Source organism: Zalophus californianus, chromosome 8 (genome assembly GCF_009762305.2).
Source record: "Zalophus californianus isolate mZalCal1 chromosome 8, mZalCal1.pri.v2, whole genome shotgun sequence".
Classification (NCBI taxonomy): Eukaryota; Metazoa; Chordata; class Mammalia; order Carnivora; family Otariidae; genus Zalophus; species Zalophus californianus.
Window position 1 is genome coordinate 66,345,511 of NC_045602.1, and position 21,961 is coordinate 66,367,471.

General features: G+C 40.4%; 1 protein-coding gene across 10 annotated transcripts in view; it reads right to left on the reverse strand.

Moving 5' to 3' along the window:
* The window catches only part of EML6 (EMAP like 6), a 272,181-nt gene that overhangs the window by 55,574 nt on the left and 194,646 nt on the right, over positions 1-21,961 (reverse strand). For all 10 annotated transcript variants that reach the window (XR_004820268.1, XR_004820267.1, XR_004820266.1 and 7 more), the window contains 7 exons: positions 16,023-16,123; positions 14,500-14,702; positions 12,033-12,144; positions 11,639-11,766; positions 8,220-8,361; positions 5,216-5,368; positions 4,922-5,053 (listed from right to left, as the gene is read on the reverse strand). Coding sequence is in view for 7 of the 10 variants with exons in the window: in XM_027623736.2 (XP_027479537.1) it covers positions 4,922-5,053; positions 5,216-5,368; positions 8,220-8,361; positions 11,639-11,766; positions 12,033-12,144; positions 14,500-14,702; positions 16,023-16,123 (971 nt within the window). In the remaining 3 variants the exon portion in view is untranslated. The remainder of the gene's footprint in view (positions 1-4,921; positions 5,054-5,215; positions 5,369-8,219; positions 8,362-11,638; positions 11,767-12,032; positions 12,145-14,499; positions 14,703-16,022; positions 16,124-21,961) is intronic.

Below are 21,961 nucleotides of genomic sequence, written 5' to 3' on the forward strand. Positions count from 1 at the left end.
TCCTAAAGCCAGTTCCTCAGGAGACGTTGCTTCCTGCTCTTGGATTCTATGAGCTATCCTTGTATCTTCCCAATAAGCTCATTCTTCATTATGATTTTAAAAATTTTAAGCTGAGTGGGTTTGAGTTCCTTGCAACCAAGGATATGAAGGAATTTTTAAAAATTGCAACAATTCTTTGTTAGGTAAGTGGAATTATGGGTGTGATTCTTTCCCCTGCCCCCACCCTATTCTTTACTGAGGTTATTACTCTTTTTTTCTTTTTAAGCATAGAGAAAATATTTAGGTCATCACTCTTTTTTTCTGCTGCCTTCTGCTCTGTCATATAAGCACCGAAATATTCTGAGAACAGAAGCAAAGAGCAAAAAATCTGTATAATCCATGTATAATTGCCCCTTAGTAAGAGTAATCCTATTCTTTCAGAATCCCCAAATTTTTATTCACTAGAAATGTCTACTCACAAGGAGGAAGAGAACTGGAAGGTCCACATGTCCTCATTACTAAGCAGGCATAGGAAACCACAATCCCTGCAGGTGTATAGAGCTATAGAATCCACAAAATGATTCACACCCATCATCCCAGTTGCCATATGATTTACAAGTTAGAACAGTTCCAAAATTCATACTAAATGTACTAAATATATCAGACCATTTGCAATGAAAATGGCAAAGAGCATTCTATTACGGCCCAAAGTGTTCACTGGTAAAAATCTTATAGTCCTGATATTTCTAGAAACGAACTACTATCAGCTAGAAAATGTTCTTCCCTTATTTTATCTCTCCCCACATTTTTCTTTTCTTTCTCGAGCATTCTGTACAGGAGCTTTCATTCAGGGGTAGCTGATATTCCTGCAACAGCCTGATGTGCTTTCTGGTTTCTTAGGACCCGTGGTTGCCATGGACACGAAAGGCTGCCGCGTGCGGCTAGTGACTGCGCCGCTATCCCCCACCCCTGACGAGCCAGCTGGCTCTGGCAAATGTATTCACTATTTTTGACAAGATCAAAGGAATGAAACAGATCCCTGCTCCTGAATTCTGCTCTCTACCCCTGCCCGACCCTCGAGGCCCTGCCATGAGGAGCTAGGTTGTTCTTGAGGCAGTATGGCACATCCCTGAGGTCAGGCACTCTGGGAGCTGGGCTGTCAGGAGCACACCATACCAACGCGACACAGGTCTCATGGCCATCACACTGGAGTTAAACCAGGGAAGATCCATGGGCATACTTGCTCTTATTCTCCGGATGGCATAACGCCCCCCTGAAAGTCAGAGGTATTCTATTCTCCTCTCTGTCCGTGGAAAACATTTGGTCTGACGCTCTCACCTGACCCAAGGGGCCACTTAGGACAAGAGACAAGGACGCTTTCCAAAGACTCAGCCTCCTCACTCCCAGGGCCTTTTCCATCACGCGGAGCTCCAATGGACCACAGAGGCTGGCTTAGGGCAGAATTATGGAAATAGTGAGGTGTGCCTCTCTCCCTGCAAAGTGTTGGCTCCACACTGAGGGCCATCTATATAGGCCATCACCTGGATACCTGCATGATTGCGACCCACTGATCCTGGCCAAGATCTTGCTCTTTCCATCTAGGACTTACTCCTCTTTATATCTCTAATATAGTTAAGTGATGCACACGGGGCCTACACATTTGCAGAATTAACTTTTTAAAAAAGATTTTATTTGTTTATTTGAGAAAGAAAGAGAGAGCATGAGCAGGGGTAATGGCAGAGGGAGAGGGAGAAGCAGGCTCCCCGCTGAGCAGGGAGCCCCGATGTGGAGCTTGACCCCAGAACTTTGGGATCCAGACCTGAGTCGAAGGCAGACTGAGACACCCAGGTGCCCTACATTTGCAGAATTAAAAAATAATACCAAAAATGCAAGTAAAAACCACAGTCAGATACCATTTCATACCTATAAGGATAGTGACTATAAAAAGACCTCCCCAAACCCCAGAAATAACAAGTATTGGTGAGGATGTAGAGAAATTGGAACCCTGCGCTCTGCTGGTAAGAATGTAAAGTGGTGCAGTCACTATGGAAAATGGTACAGTGGTTCTTCAAAAAATTAAAAATACAACCACCATATGATTCAGCAATTCCCCTTCTGGGTCTATACCCCCAAAGAATTAAAAGCAAGGTCTAGTACACCCATGTTCATAGCAGCATTATTCACAATAACTAAAAGGTGGAAGCAACCCAGGGGTCCATTGATGGATGACTAGATAAACGAAATGTGGTCTATACATACAGTGGAAGGAAATTCTGACCCATGCTACAACATGGATTAATCTTGAGGACATTATGTTAGGTGAAATAAATCAGTTACAAAAAACAAATACTGGGGGCGCCTGGGTGGCTCAGTTCGTTAATTTCAGCTTGGATAGTGATCTCAGGGTCTTGAAATCGAGCCCCACATCGGGCTCTGTGCTCAGCGGGGAGTCTGCTGGAGATTCTCTCTCTCCCTTTCCTCCTGCCCCTCCCCTCGCTCATGTTCTCTCACTCTCTTTCTCTCTCTAAAATGAATGAATAAATCTTTAAAAAAAAAAAACCCAAATACTGTCTGATTCCACTTACATGAGTGACCTAGAGTAGTCAAATTCATGGAGACACAGTAGAATGGTGGTTATCAGAGGCTGGGAGAAAGGGCGAAGGGGAGTTATTGATGGTTTACAAGAGAGTTTGTGCAGATGGGCGGTGGTGAAGGGCGCACAGCAATGTGGATGCAGCTAATGCCACGGAACCGTACGTTTAAAAATGGTTAAGATGGTAAATTTTATGTGTATTTACCACAGTTAAAACTAATGTAAAAGAAATCTTCCCAATTGAAATTTATTCTTCCTATGTCCCATTTTCTCACATAAATAATAACTGAGTGTAGCCCCCCCCCCCCACCAATGGTCGCTGTAATGGTGGGATTTCACACGCTGTGCCACGTACTGTGTGGGTGTTGGATCCCCAACAAAATGATCCGTACTCTACTCTGTGTATGCATAAGGCTGGCCCTGAGTGTTCTAAACCCTGCTCCCATGATGGCATAAATAGGGACGTTAGCAAGAGGATATCCAGGGGGAAGTCACTCCTTTTTTTTTTTTTTTAAACAATAAAGCAGAGAACATGCATGGGGGGGCGGGCGCTGAGAATCAACTGTGTCCCTCTACCCTCTCAGCCTCACTGGTCCCTAGAGCACTCTCAGGCCATCAGTGTACTGCCTGGTCACCAACGCCAGCCTAGGCCCTTGACACTGTGTCTGGCAGGGCTCTGATGTGAAAGTGAGAGGGACTTATGTGATCTCCCTCTGCCCTTGCTGGAACATGCACCTTACAATTCACGGCATGTTTCCCTCCATCTAGTGCCCTGTATAAAACGTCTATGGGTTGTAAGGCTCAAATAAAGTCCAAATCCCAGGGCAGCAGGTACCATTACAAATGAATACCCGCCTAGCAGAAGGAGCCATCTGTCTATGGCCAGTACTTCAAGCAATACTTGAAATAAAGTATTCTGGCAACTCTGAAATCATCTCTTTTGGGTTGAGGCCCTCAGCCCCTCTCTCTCCTGGCTGATTTTAGTTGCTTTCCCACTCCAGGCTTACTCGTCCTCCTGAGGTGGCAGGGAATGCCCCACCCTAAGTCCCTTAGAGTTACCTAATACCTCCAGGATAAAGTTCAGTGCTCAGCTCCCTGGCATGATATAAATGTTCCTTTGCAGTCTGTCCTGATCTGTCCCTCCACAACCTCCTCCCTTCTTGCCCTCAGCCACCCAACATCACTATTTCTTAACCTCCCCTGTTCTTCCCATCTCCTGTCTTGACATGCCATATTCCTTCTGAGTTTGGAATGCTTGTCCTAGACTTCACCATCTGGTGAACTTCCGTTCATCTTTCAAGATCCATCTCAAAGGACGTTGCTTCCATGAGGCTCCACGGATTCCCCTGTGAGCTCTTTCCTCAAAGACACCCCTGGGCTTGGTGCTTTTCTATCACAGTCAACTAAAACTTCTTCGAAGCTGGGACCCCGCCCATTCCTACATGCCTACCCCAAACTCTAAAATCAGCCAAGTCTCTGAGATGAAACTTGAAAGTGACCCATCATGGAACACTACATCAAAAACTAATGATGTATGGTGATTAACATAACATAATAATAATAAAAAAAAAAGTGACCCACACTGTAATAATGCTGCTCCACCCTGGGTGCTTAATGCTGACATGGCCCATTCAGAGGCCCTGCACGCCACTGCCCCGTGACTTACTGTTTCTCATTCCAGTGCCTTACCGTTTGGGCGCCTGTACTTCAAGTACAAGTATGTCTCCCTCACTAACTTATAAACTCTGGTGGAGAACTACAGGAACTTTGTCTTACTTCTGAATCATTCACATTTTCTGGCTTAAAACTTCACACATGGTAGAAACTAGATTTGTTATGGGCATGACTTAGAGGAGGTGGGGGGGGGCGGCTGGGAGTTTTGGAGAGTAGGGTGATATTAGGTGAGCTGAATGGAGCTCTCTACCTCTGCTGGAAGGTGAAAATTGCTGGAGACTTCCTGGGCAGTTCTCCGGGAGGTGGAGCACTGACAGGAAAAGGGAAAACAGGAAGGGAGAGACACAAGGCAACGACACAGCACGCCGAACCCAAAGGTGAAGGGGTGGCTTGCTACGGTAACAGAAGGCATCGTGTACCTTTAACGGTCTTAAAACTCAAAGGCTTGAATTAATAATAGTAACTGTAGTAGTAGTAATAACACAGAAAAAATACTCAAAATGTTAATAGCAGGTGCCCCTGAGGTGTAAAGTTACAGTCATTTATATTGGTTGTGGGTTTCCCACTCTGCTTTTCTCCAAAACTCAACTGTTCTTCTCTCTGGAAACAATACATGAATGGATATTGACTTTCTTAAAACAAAAATTATATCTTAGAAGCCTCAACATACTTTACCTCTTGAGTCCCAGTCAATATGTGTAATATAACTAGAAGCACCTTTACAGATGCCAACACGTTTGCTTGTAAGGACGTTGTAAATATCCACAAAGTTATCATGGGAGGCCACAGCAAGGTATTTTCCTGTATCTGTAAAGAAAATGTGCAGTTAACACCCAAACATTTTATACAGGAATTTGTTTCCAGGAGCTTATTTCAAAATGGGGAAAAGGTCAAGGAAGTATTTAAATAGTCTATTCTTATAAATTTTTGTCCTGACATATTCTAGAAAGTTTCTGCTATAATCTTCACCTTTTGAAAATTTAATATCAGAGATCATTTCTTTTCTGTGATGGAAGGAGACCATGTCTTCAACAGTGTCAGCATTTACGACCAGGAAACTCCCATCATTCAAGCCAACTGCTAAGGCTTTCCCATCAGGGGAGAAGGCACAGCATCTTCCCCCTACAAAAGAATCCACGAAGAACAGTTATTGCCATGATTCTGTTATCAAACAAACTCAATGAAGAGATGGACATTTGCATATATGCATTACACATAGACATGTGACTGTGTCTTTAACATTACTTGTGAGAACTAAAACTTTGTAATTTAGAATGTATTTTCTCTTCAAACCCAAGGGCAATGATCGGAATGCTAAAACAACTAACAACAAAACCCCACGAAACAAAACCTTTTCTATTTCTTGAAGGTTTATCCATTCATTTCTTACTACTTGAGTACATGGGATTTTCAAAAGACCCCAGGAGTGAATGGGGGAAAGGAGTAAAGGATTAATAAAACCAGTACCTTTGCTCCCAAGAAGAGAGATAATACTTAAGAATGGGAATTCTGGAATTCAGTTTCTAGAAACTGTTTTTTTGGATATCATGCCTTACACACAAAACTTGCTTTAGAGACCTTGTTGATCTTAGAGTCACTCCAAGTCTTTGATCCATGGGTCCTAAGGCATAATTCTAGAGGTGATAGATTTTATCCTGCCTCTTCTGTTGTGGACAATACTCTTTCAAAAGGTGTCTCTAAATAGTACGAGCTGCCAGTGCCACGTGAGCAATGTTTTCTCCTGCTTTGCAGGGTCACAGAGAGATATTTCTGAATGAGTGTGGACTCTGTGTGTGGGGTGTTTAATAGGAATCCTGTTTAATAATATCCTGCCCCCCTTATTGTCAAGACTTTGGTAAGCACGGCCCCAGGGATGGGACAATCATACAGCTTTGTGCTAAGGCACTCCAAATTCAGCTTCCACACACTCCCCTCTGTCACGGTTCATGGTATGCTGAAAGCTATGTCATACCAGTAACTGCAAACTGCCTTATCTAAATTCTATCTTCATTCATGCACTCAGGTAGCAACAAGTTATTTATGTACTGTGAGTCACGCATGGTGCCAGGGCTGAGAGAACAAAAGACAAGCCTGCCCTTGAGGAGAGTCATCAAGATGAGGTTAACCATACACTTTATTATACAAACCAGGACACTTCTCAGAGTGAAGGGGAGAGCTAGTAATAATTACACCAGGAAAACTGCTATAAACTGGATTGAACGGTCATCCCATCTAAGATATGTTGGTAATTGTTCTTTTGAACTAATTTTTAACCCAGTGAATAAAATCCACCGTCTGACGTTGAAGTCACTCACAAGGAGGTCTCAGTGTATCATTTTCCCAGTATAAATTCGTGGTCAAATGATTCAGTCTTGCAGTGGCGAGAAGCATGGGCTTCGGAGTCAGACCTGGGTTTGAATCTTGGCTCCCCCACTTACTAAAGCCCACAAGTCCACTGTAAAGAAAGGCAAGATGGCAGAGAAAAACGGCTTTTGGCAGTAGCCGTAGGCGTGTTCTCTGAAGCCACTCTGTCTGGGTGGGAGTTCAGTGCAATTTCAGGCAAACAACCGAAGTTCTCTGTGCCGCAGTCTCCTAATCTGTACGTGGTAATAATAATGGCCTTACTCCTTGGGTTCCCATGAAGACCAAATGCAAACTGCTAGGAGTCACCAACTCAACAGGATCAGCCACCATCACTGTTACTATTGTGTTGACATCTTTTTTCATTTTATTCCCCTGCAATATATTCTCCATGTCTCTCTACTTGTAAAACTACCCCATATAAATATTTTAGGGCCAGGCCCCATCTCATCCTTCCCCAGGAACTTCCACAAATGCTTTGAGCCTCAGCTCTCGGGTTTCCTCCCTGCTGAAGTTGTCCCTGGCAGCAGGCCTTCTCCTGAGCCTCTCCACACAACCTTGCTTATGCCAGACATCTTTCATTTGTCGCTCCACATCCGCTCTCCACCCTTCTCTGTGCTTTCTGCTGGCCTGCGCAGATCGCGTCGGTGGTCTCCCTGGCCCTCTGGCTTTTGGCTGCGTTTGGCCCAGGGGGAGCATGAACAAGAGACTCGAGGGAGGGCGCAAAGGAGGAAGGGGGAACAGGGAGTTTGGGCTCTGTACCCCCGTAGCTGCCTCCCCTGCAGGGTCACTATGCACTGGCGGCAGCCCTGGGCTGAAGGTCCTAGCTCCTCTCCGGCTTGTCCTCTCACAAAGTTCTCACTTCTGGGTTCTAGCATTGCTCTCTCCTCTTGCCCCTTCAGGCCCAGGGCTGATGAAGGGACCTGGCTGTTAGCAGCTGCACGGCGCTGCACTATCCCTCGTCATTCCTCAACACCTTACCCATCCCTTTAACAAATGGTCCCATTTTTAGACTGTCCTCAAATCGCCCTATTTGAGTGGACCATCTGTTGCTGGGACTCTGAATCTTGTCCATCTCTGACACCAGAGATGGGACCGTTCATCTTGGGATCCCCAGGACCTGACACACAGAAGCTACTCAATAAATGTTTGCCGAATTTGCACTTCTTGGTATACCTCTTTGTTCTAGTAGCAAAGAGTGTTAAATACATATTTACTCATTTCTTGATATTAACTATTTTTTAATAAAACTTTTGCTTTTCAGTAATAAAATCAGTTGTAGAGACTGTTAGACATAAAGACAAAGAAGCATTCTTTACAAGCTGATGGGTTTCAACAGACTTCCACAGAGCTCCACCAGGAGAAGAAGAAGGACATATTGCCCCCAGGTGGCAAATGTCTGTGCAGTGCAAGGAAAATGAAGGAAATAATAGATCAGGCCGGCTTTCTGTAATTTCCGTCTGTAGCAACGAACACTGAAATCCCATTACCTGGCATAAGTGGGGGCATGTACCAGGCACACTCAGTAAATATAAGTTGAGTGAATGAATGAATGCAACACATTCTGTTGTTGGTAAATACTTTGACAGATGTGTAAAGTGGTATCACGTACCTTTTTTGAGTTTTCGAACTGCCAGCATACGGTGCTGGGAGGATAATTCCCAGATCCGAAGTGTTTTATCATCACTCACCGTTGCACAGATGGGCAGGAGAGGGTGGGCTGCCAGCCCCCATACTTCTCCCTCCATGTGCCCCTGTGGGAGAGGAAACAAAGCCATATCAACTCGGTTCACGCTTCTTGGCTAGCCCTTCCGTAGCACTGTGCTGTAGACCCAGCAGGTTCACATATGAACAAACACAGGCTGAGCTTCCTTAAACCAAAATGAAAGCACTGAATAATTTTTTCATTTGAACTTAAATCTAAAGCTGGGCCTACATGATGCCAAAATCTTCATTTGTAAAGCAAAACATGGACTCGTTGCTCATAAGCTTTGTTTATATGATGCCAAATGTCTTTCCTTTTAGAAACATCTGGGTAAATAATAAAATACCCTCATTTGATCCTCTTGCTTGATATTGAGTTAACACAGTATATATAGGCACACATACACTTGCAAAACAGCTTGATCGTGACACAAAGCACCTTTATGAATAAACCCATGTTCTAAAAGATGTAGGTAACCACCTATCTCTGTCAGAGGGATTGGACAGCAATATTCTTTATTTTTTCCAAAAAAAGTAATTACTTTTAAAAAAAAAATCCAATTAAGGCATATGCATTGCATTTGGTTGTCATATTTCTCTTTTCTAGTCTTACTGAGATACAAGTGACACATAACAGTGTATAAGTTTAAGTTTGGACAGCAATATTCTTATTAATTTAATTTTAGTCCTTTGAATGCATAGCATTTGGCCAAACAAAAGCTCAGTTTTCATATCAAGTGTCCTGGGAATAACTCAGGTTCAGTGTTTGTTCACACATTATTCTATACAGTGAATATCAGAAAACTAAAAGGTGCTTAATAGGCATTGGGCCAATTCCATATACCTATATCTTATCACACACACACATAAATGACTTAGAAATAAGATAAAAGTGTTTTAAAAATGAACAATTAGGGAGAAAATTACTGATTCCTGTAATTTATTACTCAATAAAGCAGTGTAAAGAATAGATTAGTGCATAGAACAATAAAACAGACCAGACTGTTCACTGAATTTCTGCGTTTAGTGTCTACTTATAAAAAGACTTTGCTTAGTAAAGCAAAAAGGAAGACCATACACAGCATCGGAAAGGTGTTTGTACTTGGACTGCTTCAGGGAACAGGTGGCTTTCTGAAGAGAAACTGGATGATTCTGGTTTAACAGGGAAACTGAGCAAAACAATAATTTGGCAGAAGTTCCAAACAGAGCTGACATGTTGACATTCAAATATCTGAGAAGGGCCAAATGGTGTAGATACTGTCTTTGAATTTATTGGATTTGGAGTACCCTACATCCCTAGTTTTCTAGTTTTCTTCCCTTCAGAAGCCTCTCATCCCAAAGGTCATGGTCAGAGGATGGGTCAGGTGTCAACCCCAATGTCCCCCCAGAATGGATGTGCTTGGAGGTCTTTCCCAGACCAAGTCCCTTTTACATTTTGCTTGAGGACAGGGTTGTGTGGCTCTGAGACCCTTTTAAATCACTGCCTCATATACTGACTTAAACATGGCATTTTCCTATCTAATGGGACTAAATTTCTGCATAACATAGGAATTGACAGTGAGCAAGACAGGCTGGAAGTTTCTCAAGTGGTATAGGAATGGGCTTGGAATCTTACCTTCCTTCTTCTTTTTCTTTTTTTTAAAGATTTTATTTATTTATTTGATAGAGAGAAAGAGAGAGTACAAGCAGGGGAAGTGGCAGGGAGAGGGAGAGGCAGGCTCCCGCTTAGCAAAGAGTCCAATGTGATGTTCAATCCCAGGACCCTGGGATCATGACCTGAGCCAAAGGCAGATGCTTAACCGACTGAGCCACCCAGGCACCCCTAGCTACAGAGCTTTTGAGGTTTGTTTTTAACACAGAATTCTTCTTTAAACACATTCTTACTCAGGATATCCTGAGTGGGACTTGGGCACATGCATTTTTAAAACCTCACAGTGTTCTGAACCACGGTGTGTGCGCAGACCTGTTCCCATGATGTAGCAAATCCGAGGGCCACTCTCAGTGGGATTTTGGGGTTCATCTCTAATATAGCAAGCCTGTAGGAGAAGGAGGTGAAGCTTCTCTATTGGACCCACAAAAGTCCTGAAGCTTATTATAACATATTTTTATGCATATTTTTTTCACTCCAGCTTCTGAATGGACACCCTCATCCCAATCTGAGCCTCTTCCATCTACAAATAAGGCCTGTCCATCACTAAATTGGGTAGGACTATCTGTCACCTCCACATAGTCTCACCCCCTCAAGTGAGATTTTATCACTTCACTGATTTTTGAGGATTCTGTTGATGTTATTGTAATGTGATTTTACCTGAATATAATTCTTGAGGGGAGATGGAGGGCAAGAAGTAGGTCATGTGTTTATATGCACCAAGATGAAGACTAGAATGAGGCAAAAAATCTAAGGAGATATTTGTATATCTGGTGTGAGTAGAGAAAATAATTTGTCCTGATAGTTTTATAGATTGACAGATCGAGAAGAAATATACCTAAAGAGCCTCCTCCACACCTGAACTTGATTTAGACAATGAGGTTATGGACTTTGAGCAGATACTGTAATGGGATAATACTCTTGGGGGTGGGGGGGGGAATGTACTCTGCATATGGTAGGGACAGTAATTATTGCAGCCAGAGGGAAGACTGTGGTGGACACATTCATGAAGTGACCTTCATGATCCTCCTGGTTTTCACCCCTGTGTAATCACCCCCTTTCGAGTGTTGCATGACCTGTCACTATTTGCCAACTGATAAAATAGGGCAAAGGGTATGGTTGTTCCTGATTACATGCATTTGATGATATGATTAGGTGACATAAGACCAGTGCCTGTTTTTTTCTCTTTCTCTTCATGGCTTCAAGGAAGCAAGCAGCCATGTTGGGGAACCCATGTGGCAAGGAACTGTGTACAGCCTCTGGGAGCTGACGGTGACCTCTGGCCAACAGCTGGCAAGAAATGCAACCCTCAGTCCTACAACCACAAGGATGTGATTTCTGCCAACAACCTGCATGATCTTGGAGCAAATCCTCCCTCAGGTGAGCCTCTGATGAGACTGCAGCCCTGACCTTTCCTGTAGCCTTCTGAAACTTTAAGCAGAGGACCCAGTCAAGCCATGCTTGGACTCCTGACCCATAGAAGGCTAAGATAATAAACGTGTATTGTTTTAGGCTGCTAGATTTGTGGCAATTTGTTATATTACAATAAGTCATTAACACAGCAGTTGCACCACCCTGAGACTGAGTGCGTACTTCAACACTGCACCCTAACCGGCCCCCTGGCCTCACCCAAGTCCCAGCTGTGATGGGAACCATGCGTTAGCATATGTACACAGTACCTGAACAAGCAGTGTCATTGGGCCACTTTTATCAATTTCCAGGATCTCCCCATTTTTTGTTCCCACCAGGATATGTCCATGTCCCAAAGTGATGGCACGAATTGAAGGGTTATCTTCTAAAAGCAAGCCTGAGGGGGGAAATGTTGTACTTAATATTGTAAATAGTGCATTTAGTAGAACAACAACAACAAGCCTCATAATCACATATACTCCATCTTTGTAGTTCAAAAGTACTAGGTACTAGGCAATCATCCTTGATATTTCTACCAGGGGCCAAGAGGTCTAACTGCAGAAGGAGGAGAACCGATTTAGTAATGGGTGTCCACGAACTTCGGTACCATCTTTTCCATTCCTGTAAAAAGAAAGATTCCAATCACATATTTGGGGGTGGCACCTTTTGAGCTGGTTGACAACGCTGCTCTTTTAATGGCATAAGTCTTCAAGCATCTTTCAAACATATCATCCCAGAGTTCCACAATTCCATCCTTTCCACCTGTTACAAAACCCTGTGAAGGCACACATGGGAAGAATGAAATACACATCAAAATGACAAGTTGCCCACCCCACCTATAAAGGGCTCCCCCTTGGGAAAGGCAGCTTTGTCTGTGTTTCCTTCCTAAATATAGGAGACTGAAAAACCTGATTACAAGTAATATTAATATAGTATTTCCTAGAAGCATCCCTCCCCTACTTCTCTAGTGGATAAAGCACATTCTCAGTGTGTGTTCCCAACACTTTCCCCAGAACTTTCGTTGGTATCTGGCACCCTAGGTCCCGGATGGCCATTTCTGTGCCCTGTCCCCCACTTCAATGTGGGCGCCTAAGGAACAGGAAAGCCTGGCAGAGTTTCTGGCATCTCATCTATTCCTACTGAATGAACTGGAATTAACACTGTAATTAAAAATGATTACTAAATATGTTCAAATTAGATATTTACTTCCAGGAGAAAACATCATTATCTTTTAAGAGGAACTTAGGCACTTCATGTAACACAACCATCTTATTTTGTTCAATGGACATCAATGCCCATAATAATTAAAATCCAGATTAAGTTTTATAAAACCTGGAAAGTAAAATGATTAGCATATTAGGTTTTGTTTTTGTTTTTGTTTTTTAATGAACAGTGATCTTTATTCTTGTTCTAAGCTTATGATTTCTTGGCCTTACTAGTTTTCCTTTCCGGCAAATTATACATACCAACTGCTCTTAGGAAAAACCTTTTTTAAATGAAAACTACTAAGTAATTCATTGTTTTCTTGGAGACTTTTAGTTTCCTTTATTTCAATGAAGTTCACAAGGAAATAATATTTTGAAGTTTTTGTTTATATTAAATACCCATATTCTCATTATAGATTTTAGGGGAGACTCAATCCCCAAATTATATTCAAATTAGACTGTGACATCCTGGTATTTTACATGATGTTTTGGATTAATTTACCAAGCAGTGAAAGAGTTTAAATAAGTTACCAGCACATCAACTTCGAGACCTCCTCAGATCCTGCTTTCTACTTTCATCTTGTCTAACGTACAGTTTTAGCCAAAACAAATTTGCCAGTAAAACAGCTTAAACACTAAAACTACCATTGTAGTTGCACATCTAACAAGAACCTACTTCAGCATATTTACCTGGGAACAGGGAAATGCAAAATGAGGCATGGTTTAGTTAGGTTTGTTGGGTGGCTTATGCTGTTTAGAGGTCAGAGAGTAGACAAACTGGTACCACCAGCAAGCTGGCAGTGAATAAAAAATGGATTTTTCTGGCAAAGTGGTTGAACAAGGTATTTTCATAGTACTGACAGTAAGTGTGATCTTTCTTTGAAAAACAACAAACAACAAACAACAACAAAACACTGTAGGGCAGGAAGGTGGCTGGACAACAAAGATGAGTTTAAGTGGAAATAGAGCAGGTGTGATTAATTTTGTGTCAACCTGACTGGTTACAGGGTGCTCTGATTAAATATTATTTCTGTATGTGTCTGGGAGAGTGTTTCCAGATGAGATTAGTATTTGAATTGGTGCATTCAATAAAGTAGATTGCCCTCCCCAATGTGGGCGAGCATCATCCAATTCTTTGAGACCCTGAAGAGAACAAAAGGCAGAGGAAGGAGGAATTCATCCCTGTTTTTTCTGTCTCACTGACTGAGCTGGGACATCTCCTCTTTTCCCATCCTCAGACTGAGATGCACACTAGTGGCATCCCTGGTTCTCTGGCCTCTGGATTCGCACTCAGTTATACCACCAGCTTTCCAGGGGCTACAGCTTGCAGAGGACACAGTGGGAATTCTTAACCTCCATAACTGCACGAACCAATTCCTTATAATAAATCTTTTTTTTTTTTTTGTAGATGTGTATGTGTATGTATGTCCTACAGATTCTGTTTCTCTGGAAAACCCTAATACAGGCAAAGCCAAGACTTCACTTTAACACTCTTGTTAAAGCTGAACCTGTCTACACAGGAACAAACTGGTTATCAACTAAACTTTTGGTCAAATTGATGAGTGGGACAATAATCGAACCACTTGGTACTTTGAGGTCTTTGCTTGTTGTGTACAAAGGAGAAAGAGAATGCTGAAACATTTCTCAGGACTCGTCTGCTACTGAGTTTGTACATTATCTCAACACTTATTAAGGGGCTCTCAGGGTTGACAGCCAGGAGGAACGAGTATGAAAACAGTAGAAACTGCACATAAATAAATAATTATAAATGAAAGAATTTTTAAAAATATTTGTACTCCTCTCCATTCACGACAACTATTTCCCAATTCAGATAGGCTTTAGAGACAAGCAAGCATCCTGCTGGTGTGGGCCTTCCTCAGACTAATTTATAATTTTAGAAAGCTAATGATGAAAATATGCCATACCTTATCCAATGCATACATAGCAAACACAGGCCCGTCATGAGCTTTCACTGTCTTTAGTAGTAGAATATCTTTCCAAATAAAAATATCTCCAGTAGCTGCTCCTGAGAACACTAGATCTTCCATTCGCCCATAAGAAACACACATCATTGTTTCCAATTTTCCAGCACTTCCAAAAATTCCTCTTTTAGAGGTGAAGCCCCCACCTGAAGTGGACCAAGAGCATTTATTATTTTTTGACATACTGACACCTTCTATGAGCATCTGAAATGACTCTCTTCAGTGAAAACCCCAGTATGTCTACATTATATGTATATGGAAAGATGTATAAAGATGGCAGAAAACATCATAAACAAAAATATTCTAAGAGGGGTTCTCATTTACACATTCATTAATTCAATGTTTATTGAATCCCCCCCTTTGTGGTAGATACAGTGGTCAATGCTGGGGTATAAAGATGAGAAGAAGGAGCTTCTTCATTCAATGAACTTAGGTCCTGGTTGGAGAGAGGCTGTCTTTATGCATCTCAGTCCAACAAGACATACATCCAACCAAGGTTCAGTGCCAGTTCCATTCCAGCCAGCGGAGGAGGGACTCAGTGCCTGGGCTAGCTAGGAAAGTCTTCATGAATGCTGACCAAAGAGAATGCGAACAACACTAGCAGTAATGAAAAATGTGAACATGTGACATATGTTTTGCCTCGATTTTTGTCATGGGAACTTTAGGGTGAGAAAATGAATCACTATGTAGGAAAAGGTACATCAGATTTGTCCTTAGGATGTTCACATTTCCCTGCACTTCCTGACAAGCACTGAAAAACCCAGACCTAGTCCAGAAAACTATGCATAGACCGGCTCTCCAGACATGTTGGGTGCCACTATCTTTTCTTTAAAAGTGGAAAGCACTGGAACAGTTGCGTGTTTACATTTTGTCCAGTGTAAGATTCGTGTGCGTGGTACCTAAGCCAATACTAAGAATTCACAATCCCAATAACAGGTCTGCTTTATTAGTGAGAAGAATAGGATGTCCTTGCATGTTTTGATATGCTTATTCACTCATCCTTATTATCAATATTATAACGCACAAAAATTTATTTGGATCACCTGTTGTGTATAGTGTTGGGGTTTAATTCATGTTTAAATTCAGTGAGAAAGTAATAAAAGAACGCTCAAAATACTGAAAATGTTATCCACTCAACCAAAGTGATTATTTTATTTCTTGTTCAGTGGTCCAACATAATTACAGCTTTCAGAACAGATGATTAAATATAAAAATAATTGTTTTTACAGAACATTTCCCAATGCTTCCTAGATATTGATAAACATGCATAGCATCATACAGAGTGTTCCAAGTTTTACAGCTTGGACATAAACAGCCCAAAGTGGAATTTGGAAGAGAATGTCTTCCAGGAACATTTTAATTTTAAATTGTAGAGACTGGCTAGGTAATGGTGGTGGGCTTTTTTTCAGATAGATTTTTTTTTTAAAGCTCTCAACCACATAAACAATAAACCCAAACAACAATACCTGCTTGTTGCCAGAATTTGATATGCTTCATCCCAACTGTAACCAGTTTGTCAACATGGTGTGGGTTACACTTAACCACAAATATCTTGTCTTTATGCCCTCTGTAAGAGACAAATAGAAAAAAAATCTAGTTGTCATGAAGCTTTAATACAGAGTTTTATTAAAAGCATACATTTGGTCTTTCATTAAATACATCTAACAGGACAAGTAAATTAGAAAGTAATTTAAAATACACATAAGGTCTATAATAAAATCATGAGCTTTGACTTTTCTTTGCATGTTTGAGCCCTCTCTTCTAACCCTCCTATTGCTACCAAAGTCTACTCACTTATGCTCTAAACAAATTAATGAAATATTTATAATGGATCAGAATGTCTCCATAAGATAAAATTAATGCCACTATCATAAGATTGCAGTTCTCAGGATATAGAGGTCCTATACAGAAATAAGGGGAAGACACTGCTGTCGTATTAATGAGAAGTTTCAAATGTAATATTCTTTCCTGTGGAAGGCATATCTTTAGGTTAAAGAGAATTTCAGCTAGAAATGTATTTACTAGAAATTGAAGCCTCTAGCTCACATCCATGGGAAGAGAAAGGATTTCATCTATTAATCCAAGGCACTCTCACTGAAAAACCCAGATTCATTCAAGAACAACTATACACGGGCTGGCTCTCCAGATGTTGTGGGCCATTATCCTTTAGAAACAGAAACTGCTGAAACAGTAGCTTATTCATGATGTGTTTGTGTGTGTGTGAACTCAAAAGTCAGATTCTTATTTAATGTCATTCCCAGTGGAGTCAGGAACAAGATTATTACCATTGCCATTTAACCTTGTATTGAACATATTAACAAGTGCAGTTAGGTGAGGTTTTAAAAATTAAAGGCATAAGAGCTGGAATGGAAGAGGTGAAACTATTTCTATTTGCAGATGATGCAACTATGTATCTAGAAAACTCAAAAGAAAATAATGTAAAAACAATTACAAACAAGATAATTTAGTCAAGCTACAGCATACAAAATTAAGTGCAGAATCAACAACTTCAACATATGCAAAAAACAGCTGAAAAATATAATGGAATAAATGATTTTATAAACAACAACAAAAACCAAGGTATAAATTTAACACAAAAACCTGCACATAGATGTTTACAGCAGCTTTAACTCTAATTGGCAAAACTTAGAAGCAATCAAGATGTCCTTCAGCAGGTAAGTAAAAAAAAAAAAAAAAGTGGTATATCCAGACAATAGAGTACCATTCAGTGATAAACAGAAATGAGCTATCAAGCCATGAGAACACATGGAGGAACCTTTGGTGGAGTCTTTAGGGTTTTCTACATATCAGATCATGTCATATGCAAATAGTGACAGTTTTACTTTTTCCTTACCAATCTGGAGGCCTTTTATCTCTTTTTCTCTTGTCTGATTGCTGCAGCTAGGACTTCCAGTACTATGTTGAATAAAAGTGGTAAGAGTGTACATCCTTGTCTTGTTCCTGATCTTAGAGGAAAAGCTTTCAGTTTTTCACCATTCAGTATGATGTTAGCTGTGGGTTTTTCATATATGGCCTTACTATTAGAACTAATAAATGAGTTCAGTAAAGTTGCGGGATATAAAATTAGTACACAGAAATCTGTTGCATTTCTATACACCAATAACAAAGTAGCAAAAAGAGAAATTAAGAAAAGCAATCCCATTTATAACTGTACCAAAAAGAATAAGTTACCTACAATTAAACTTAACCAAGGAGGCTAAAGTCTTATACTCTAAAACCTATAAGACATTGATGAAAGAAACTGAAGATGACACAAACAAATGAAAAGATATGCCATGCTCATGGGTTAGAATAATTCATATTATTAAAATGTCCGTAGTGATTGACAGCAATCCCTATCAAAATACCAATAGCATCTTTCACAGAACTAGAATTTACATGGAACCACAAAAGACCTTGAATAGCCAAAGAAATCTTGAAAAAGAACAAAGCAGGAGGTTATCACAATCCCAGATTTCAAGATACACTACAAAGTTATAGTACTCAAAACAGTATGGTACTGGCACAAAAACAGACATATAAATCAATGGAACAGTATAGGGAGCCAAGACATAAATCCATGCCTATGTGGTCAGTTAATTTACAACAAAGGAGGCAAGAATTTATAATGGGTAAAAGACAGCCTTTTCAACAAAGGGTGCTGAGGAAACTGGGGAGCTACATGCAAAAGAATGACACAAGACCACCTTCTTATACCATATACAAAAATAAATTCAAATAGATTAAGGACTTGAAACCATAAAAGTCACAAAAGAAAACATGGGCAGCAATATCCTGGACATTGACCTCAACAACATATTTAAGGGTATGTCTCCTCAGGCAAGAGAAACAAAAGCAAAAATAAATAATCAGGACACTAAAATAAAAAGATTTTTCACAGCAAAGGAAACCATCAACAAAAAAACAGGCCACCTAGTGAATGGGAGAAAATATTGGAAAAGGATATATATGATAAGGGGCTAATATGCAAAATATATAAAGAACTTATACAACTCAACACCATAAAAAAATCCCATTAAAAAATGTGTAGAGGACCTGAATAGACATTTTTCTAAAGAAGACGTATAAATGGCAAACAAACACATGAAAAGATGCTCAACATCACTCATCAGAAAAGTGCAAATTAAAACCACAATGAGATATTACCTGACACCAGTCAGAATGGCTACTATCAAAAATATAAGAAATAACAAGTGTTGGCGAGGATGTGGAGAAAAAGGAAGCCTCATGCACTGTTGGGGGAATAAAAATTGGTGCAGCCACTTTGGAAAACAGTATGGAGTTTCCTCAAAAAATTAAAAATAGAAATATTATAGGACCCAGTAATTCCATGACTGGGTATTTACCCAAAGGAAACAAAAACACCAATTCCAAAAGATAACTGAAATAGCCCCGACAGAGAATGACAAATGCCATAAGAGTTCACTGATAGGTGGAATCTAAAAAACAAAACAAATGAACAAATGAAGCAAAAGAAAAACAGACTCATAAATACAGAGAACAAGTTGGTAGTTGCACAGGGGATGGGGTTTGGGGAAAGGGCAAAATAACTGAAGGGGACTAAGAAGTACAACCTTACAGTTATGAAATAAATAAGTTATGGATGAAAAGTACAGCAGTGAATACAGCCAATATTTTAACAACCTTGGATGGTGACAGATGATAATTACTTTTATCATGGTTAGCGTTTCAAAATGTATATAAATGTCAAATCACTATGTTGTACACCTGAAACTAACATAATATTGTATATCAACTATACTTCAATTAAATAATAAAAATATAATTTTTAAGTTAGAAATGCTTAATGAAGTATATACAGGTCAAAAGACACAATGTCTTAAATTTTCTTTAAAATAGCCTAGCCAAAAAGTAAGTAAAAGAAAAAAAACAAGGGGCGGGGGAAGATTTGTACCATCTGTAGAATGATGCAGCTGGGTGAAAAGGAGTCCACTATGCTATTTCCTCTACTTCTGTGTAACTTTGAGATTTTCCATGGTAAGTTAAGACAACAAGACAGAGCATCTCCATGCCCATTACACGGGCCCTATACTGACAGGCAAGGAAAGGAGAGGAAATGATGTTTGAACATTCTCTCTTCATTTCTTTGAAAGTCCAAAATGACAAATGGACATTAGGGCCAAGGTACAGCACTGCAAGTTATCAGGAGCAATTAGGACAGAGAGATAAAAGTTTAGATATGTAAGGAGAGAAAATGTGCTTAACACCAAGAGGGGAAATAGACCAAATAACCATAAAAGACATTAAGCGTCCAAAGATTTCTTGCTTGGAGGAAAATGCCCACAGATTTTAGATCATTAATAAAAACTTTAGAGAGAGGATGCTAGAGAAAACTGACAAGAAAATTGAGAGCAGGTATACAAATTACATTTCCCACACAGAAAAGAGGACTATTTTGTGTTTATCCAACGCCAAATATTTAGATAGTTGGAAAAATGGTGTTTTTTTTTTTGAGAGCACTTTTTAGTTTTCATCTAATTTCTTGATGTCGTAAAAACACCAGTGGGTTTTCTCTTGTGGCTAAAGTTCTAAGCTGATGAATGATGGCAGATCAATGTTCAGTTAATGCCAAAACCTACATTGAGGACATTCATGGATACTTCTGCTATCTTTCCCTTAGATACTTGTTAAATCTGTAGAGTAGTTGCCTACAACTGTGTCAGTAAGAAAAATAAAACGGAAAGAGTTTCAGGTCCTAAGCAGAAAGTAAGAATGCAGAAGACTGTCCTGCTGCCCTAATAAAGGATGATTCCTCATGCCAGAGTCATAAGTAATTCACCACATAGGGCCACAATGTAAACTCCACTGGCAAGCAGAGGGGAAGAGGGAAGGAATGTGCCTCTTCCAGAAGTCCAGGGCAGCTGCACACAGGTGAGTTGGCTTCCAAATGTTCTATTCCGAGCCCTTCATTTGCTTAGAGGCCCAGTCCTGTGTGTGACTTGTGTTCTCTCTCTCTCTCTTTTTTTTTTTTTGTAGAGGTAGCCCACAGCTTGGAAGAGGGAAGGAATGTTTGATTGATACCCCATCTTCAAAAAGGATTTGAAGTAGCTTACAATACACCAAAACCATAAGATACCTATGAATAAACCTAACCCAAGAAGTGAATGATCTGTACCCTGAAAATAAAGAACACTGATGAAAGAAATTGAGAAAGACATAAAAAAATGGAAAAACATTCCATGTTCATGGATTGGAAGAAAAACATTGTTAAAATGTCTGTACTACCCAAAGCAATCTACACATTTAATGCAATCCCTGTCAAAATACCACTGGCATTTTTTGCAGAGCTAGAACAAACAATCCTAAAATTTGTGTGGAACCACAAAAGATCCCGAATAGCCAAAGCAACCCTGAAAAAGAAAAGGAAAGCTGGAGGCATCACAATTCCGGACCTCATGCTATATTGCAAAGCTACAGTAATCAAAATAATATAGTACTGGCACAAAAATAGACACATACATCAATAGAACAGAACAGAGAACCCAGAAATGGACCCACAACTATATGGTCAAATAATCTCTTTTTTTTTTTTAAGAGAGAGAGTGTGAACATAGGGGAGGGGCAGAAGGGTGGGGAGAGAGAGAGAACCCCAAACAGACTCCACACTTGGTGCAGAGTCTGACACGGAGCTCGAACTCACGACCCTGAGATCATGACCTGAGCCAAAATCAAGAGTCAGATGCCTAACTGACCGAGCCACCCAGGCACTCCATGTTCAACTAATCTTCAACACAGCAGGAAAGAATATCCAATGGAAAAAAAGACAGTCTCTTCAACATGAGGTATTGGGGAAACTGGGCAGCACCATGTAGAACAATGAAACTGGACCACTTTCTTACACCATATACACAAAAATAAATTCAAAATGGATGAAAGACCTAAATGTGAGACAAAAAACCATCAAAATCGCGGAGGAGAACACAGGCAGCAACCTCTTTGACCTCGGCCATAGCAACTTCTTACTAGATATGTCTCCTGAGGCAAGGGAAACAAAAGCAAAAATGAACTATTGGGACTTCATTCAAATAAAAACCTTCTGCACAGCAAAGGAAATAATCAACAAAACTAAAAGGCACCTACGGAATTGAAGAAGATGTTTGCAAATGACATATCTAATAAAAGGTTAGTATCCAAAACCTATAAAGAACTTCTCAAACTGAACAACTAAAAGCCAAATATTCCAGTTAGGAAATAGAAAATATGAAGACATTTTTCCAAAGACATCCAGATGCCTAACAGACACATGAAAAAAATGCTCAACGTCACTCATCATCAGGGAAATACAAATCAAAACCATGAAGAGATACCACCTCACACCTGTCAGGATGGCTAAAATTAACAACACAGGAAACAACAGGTGTTG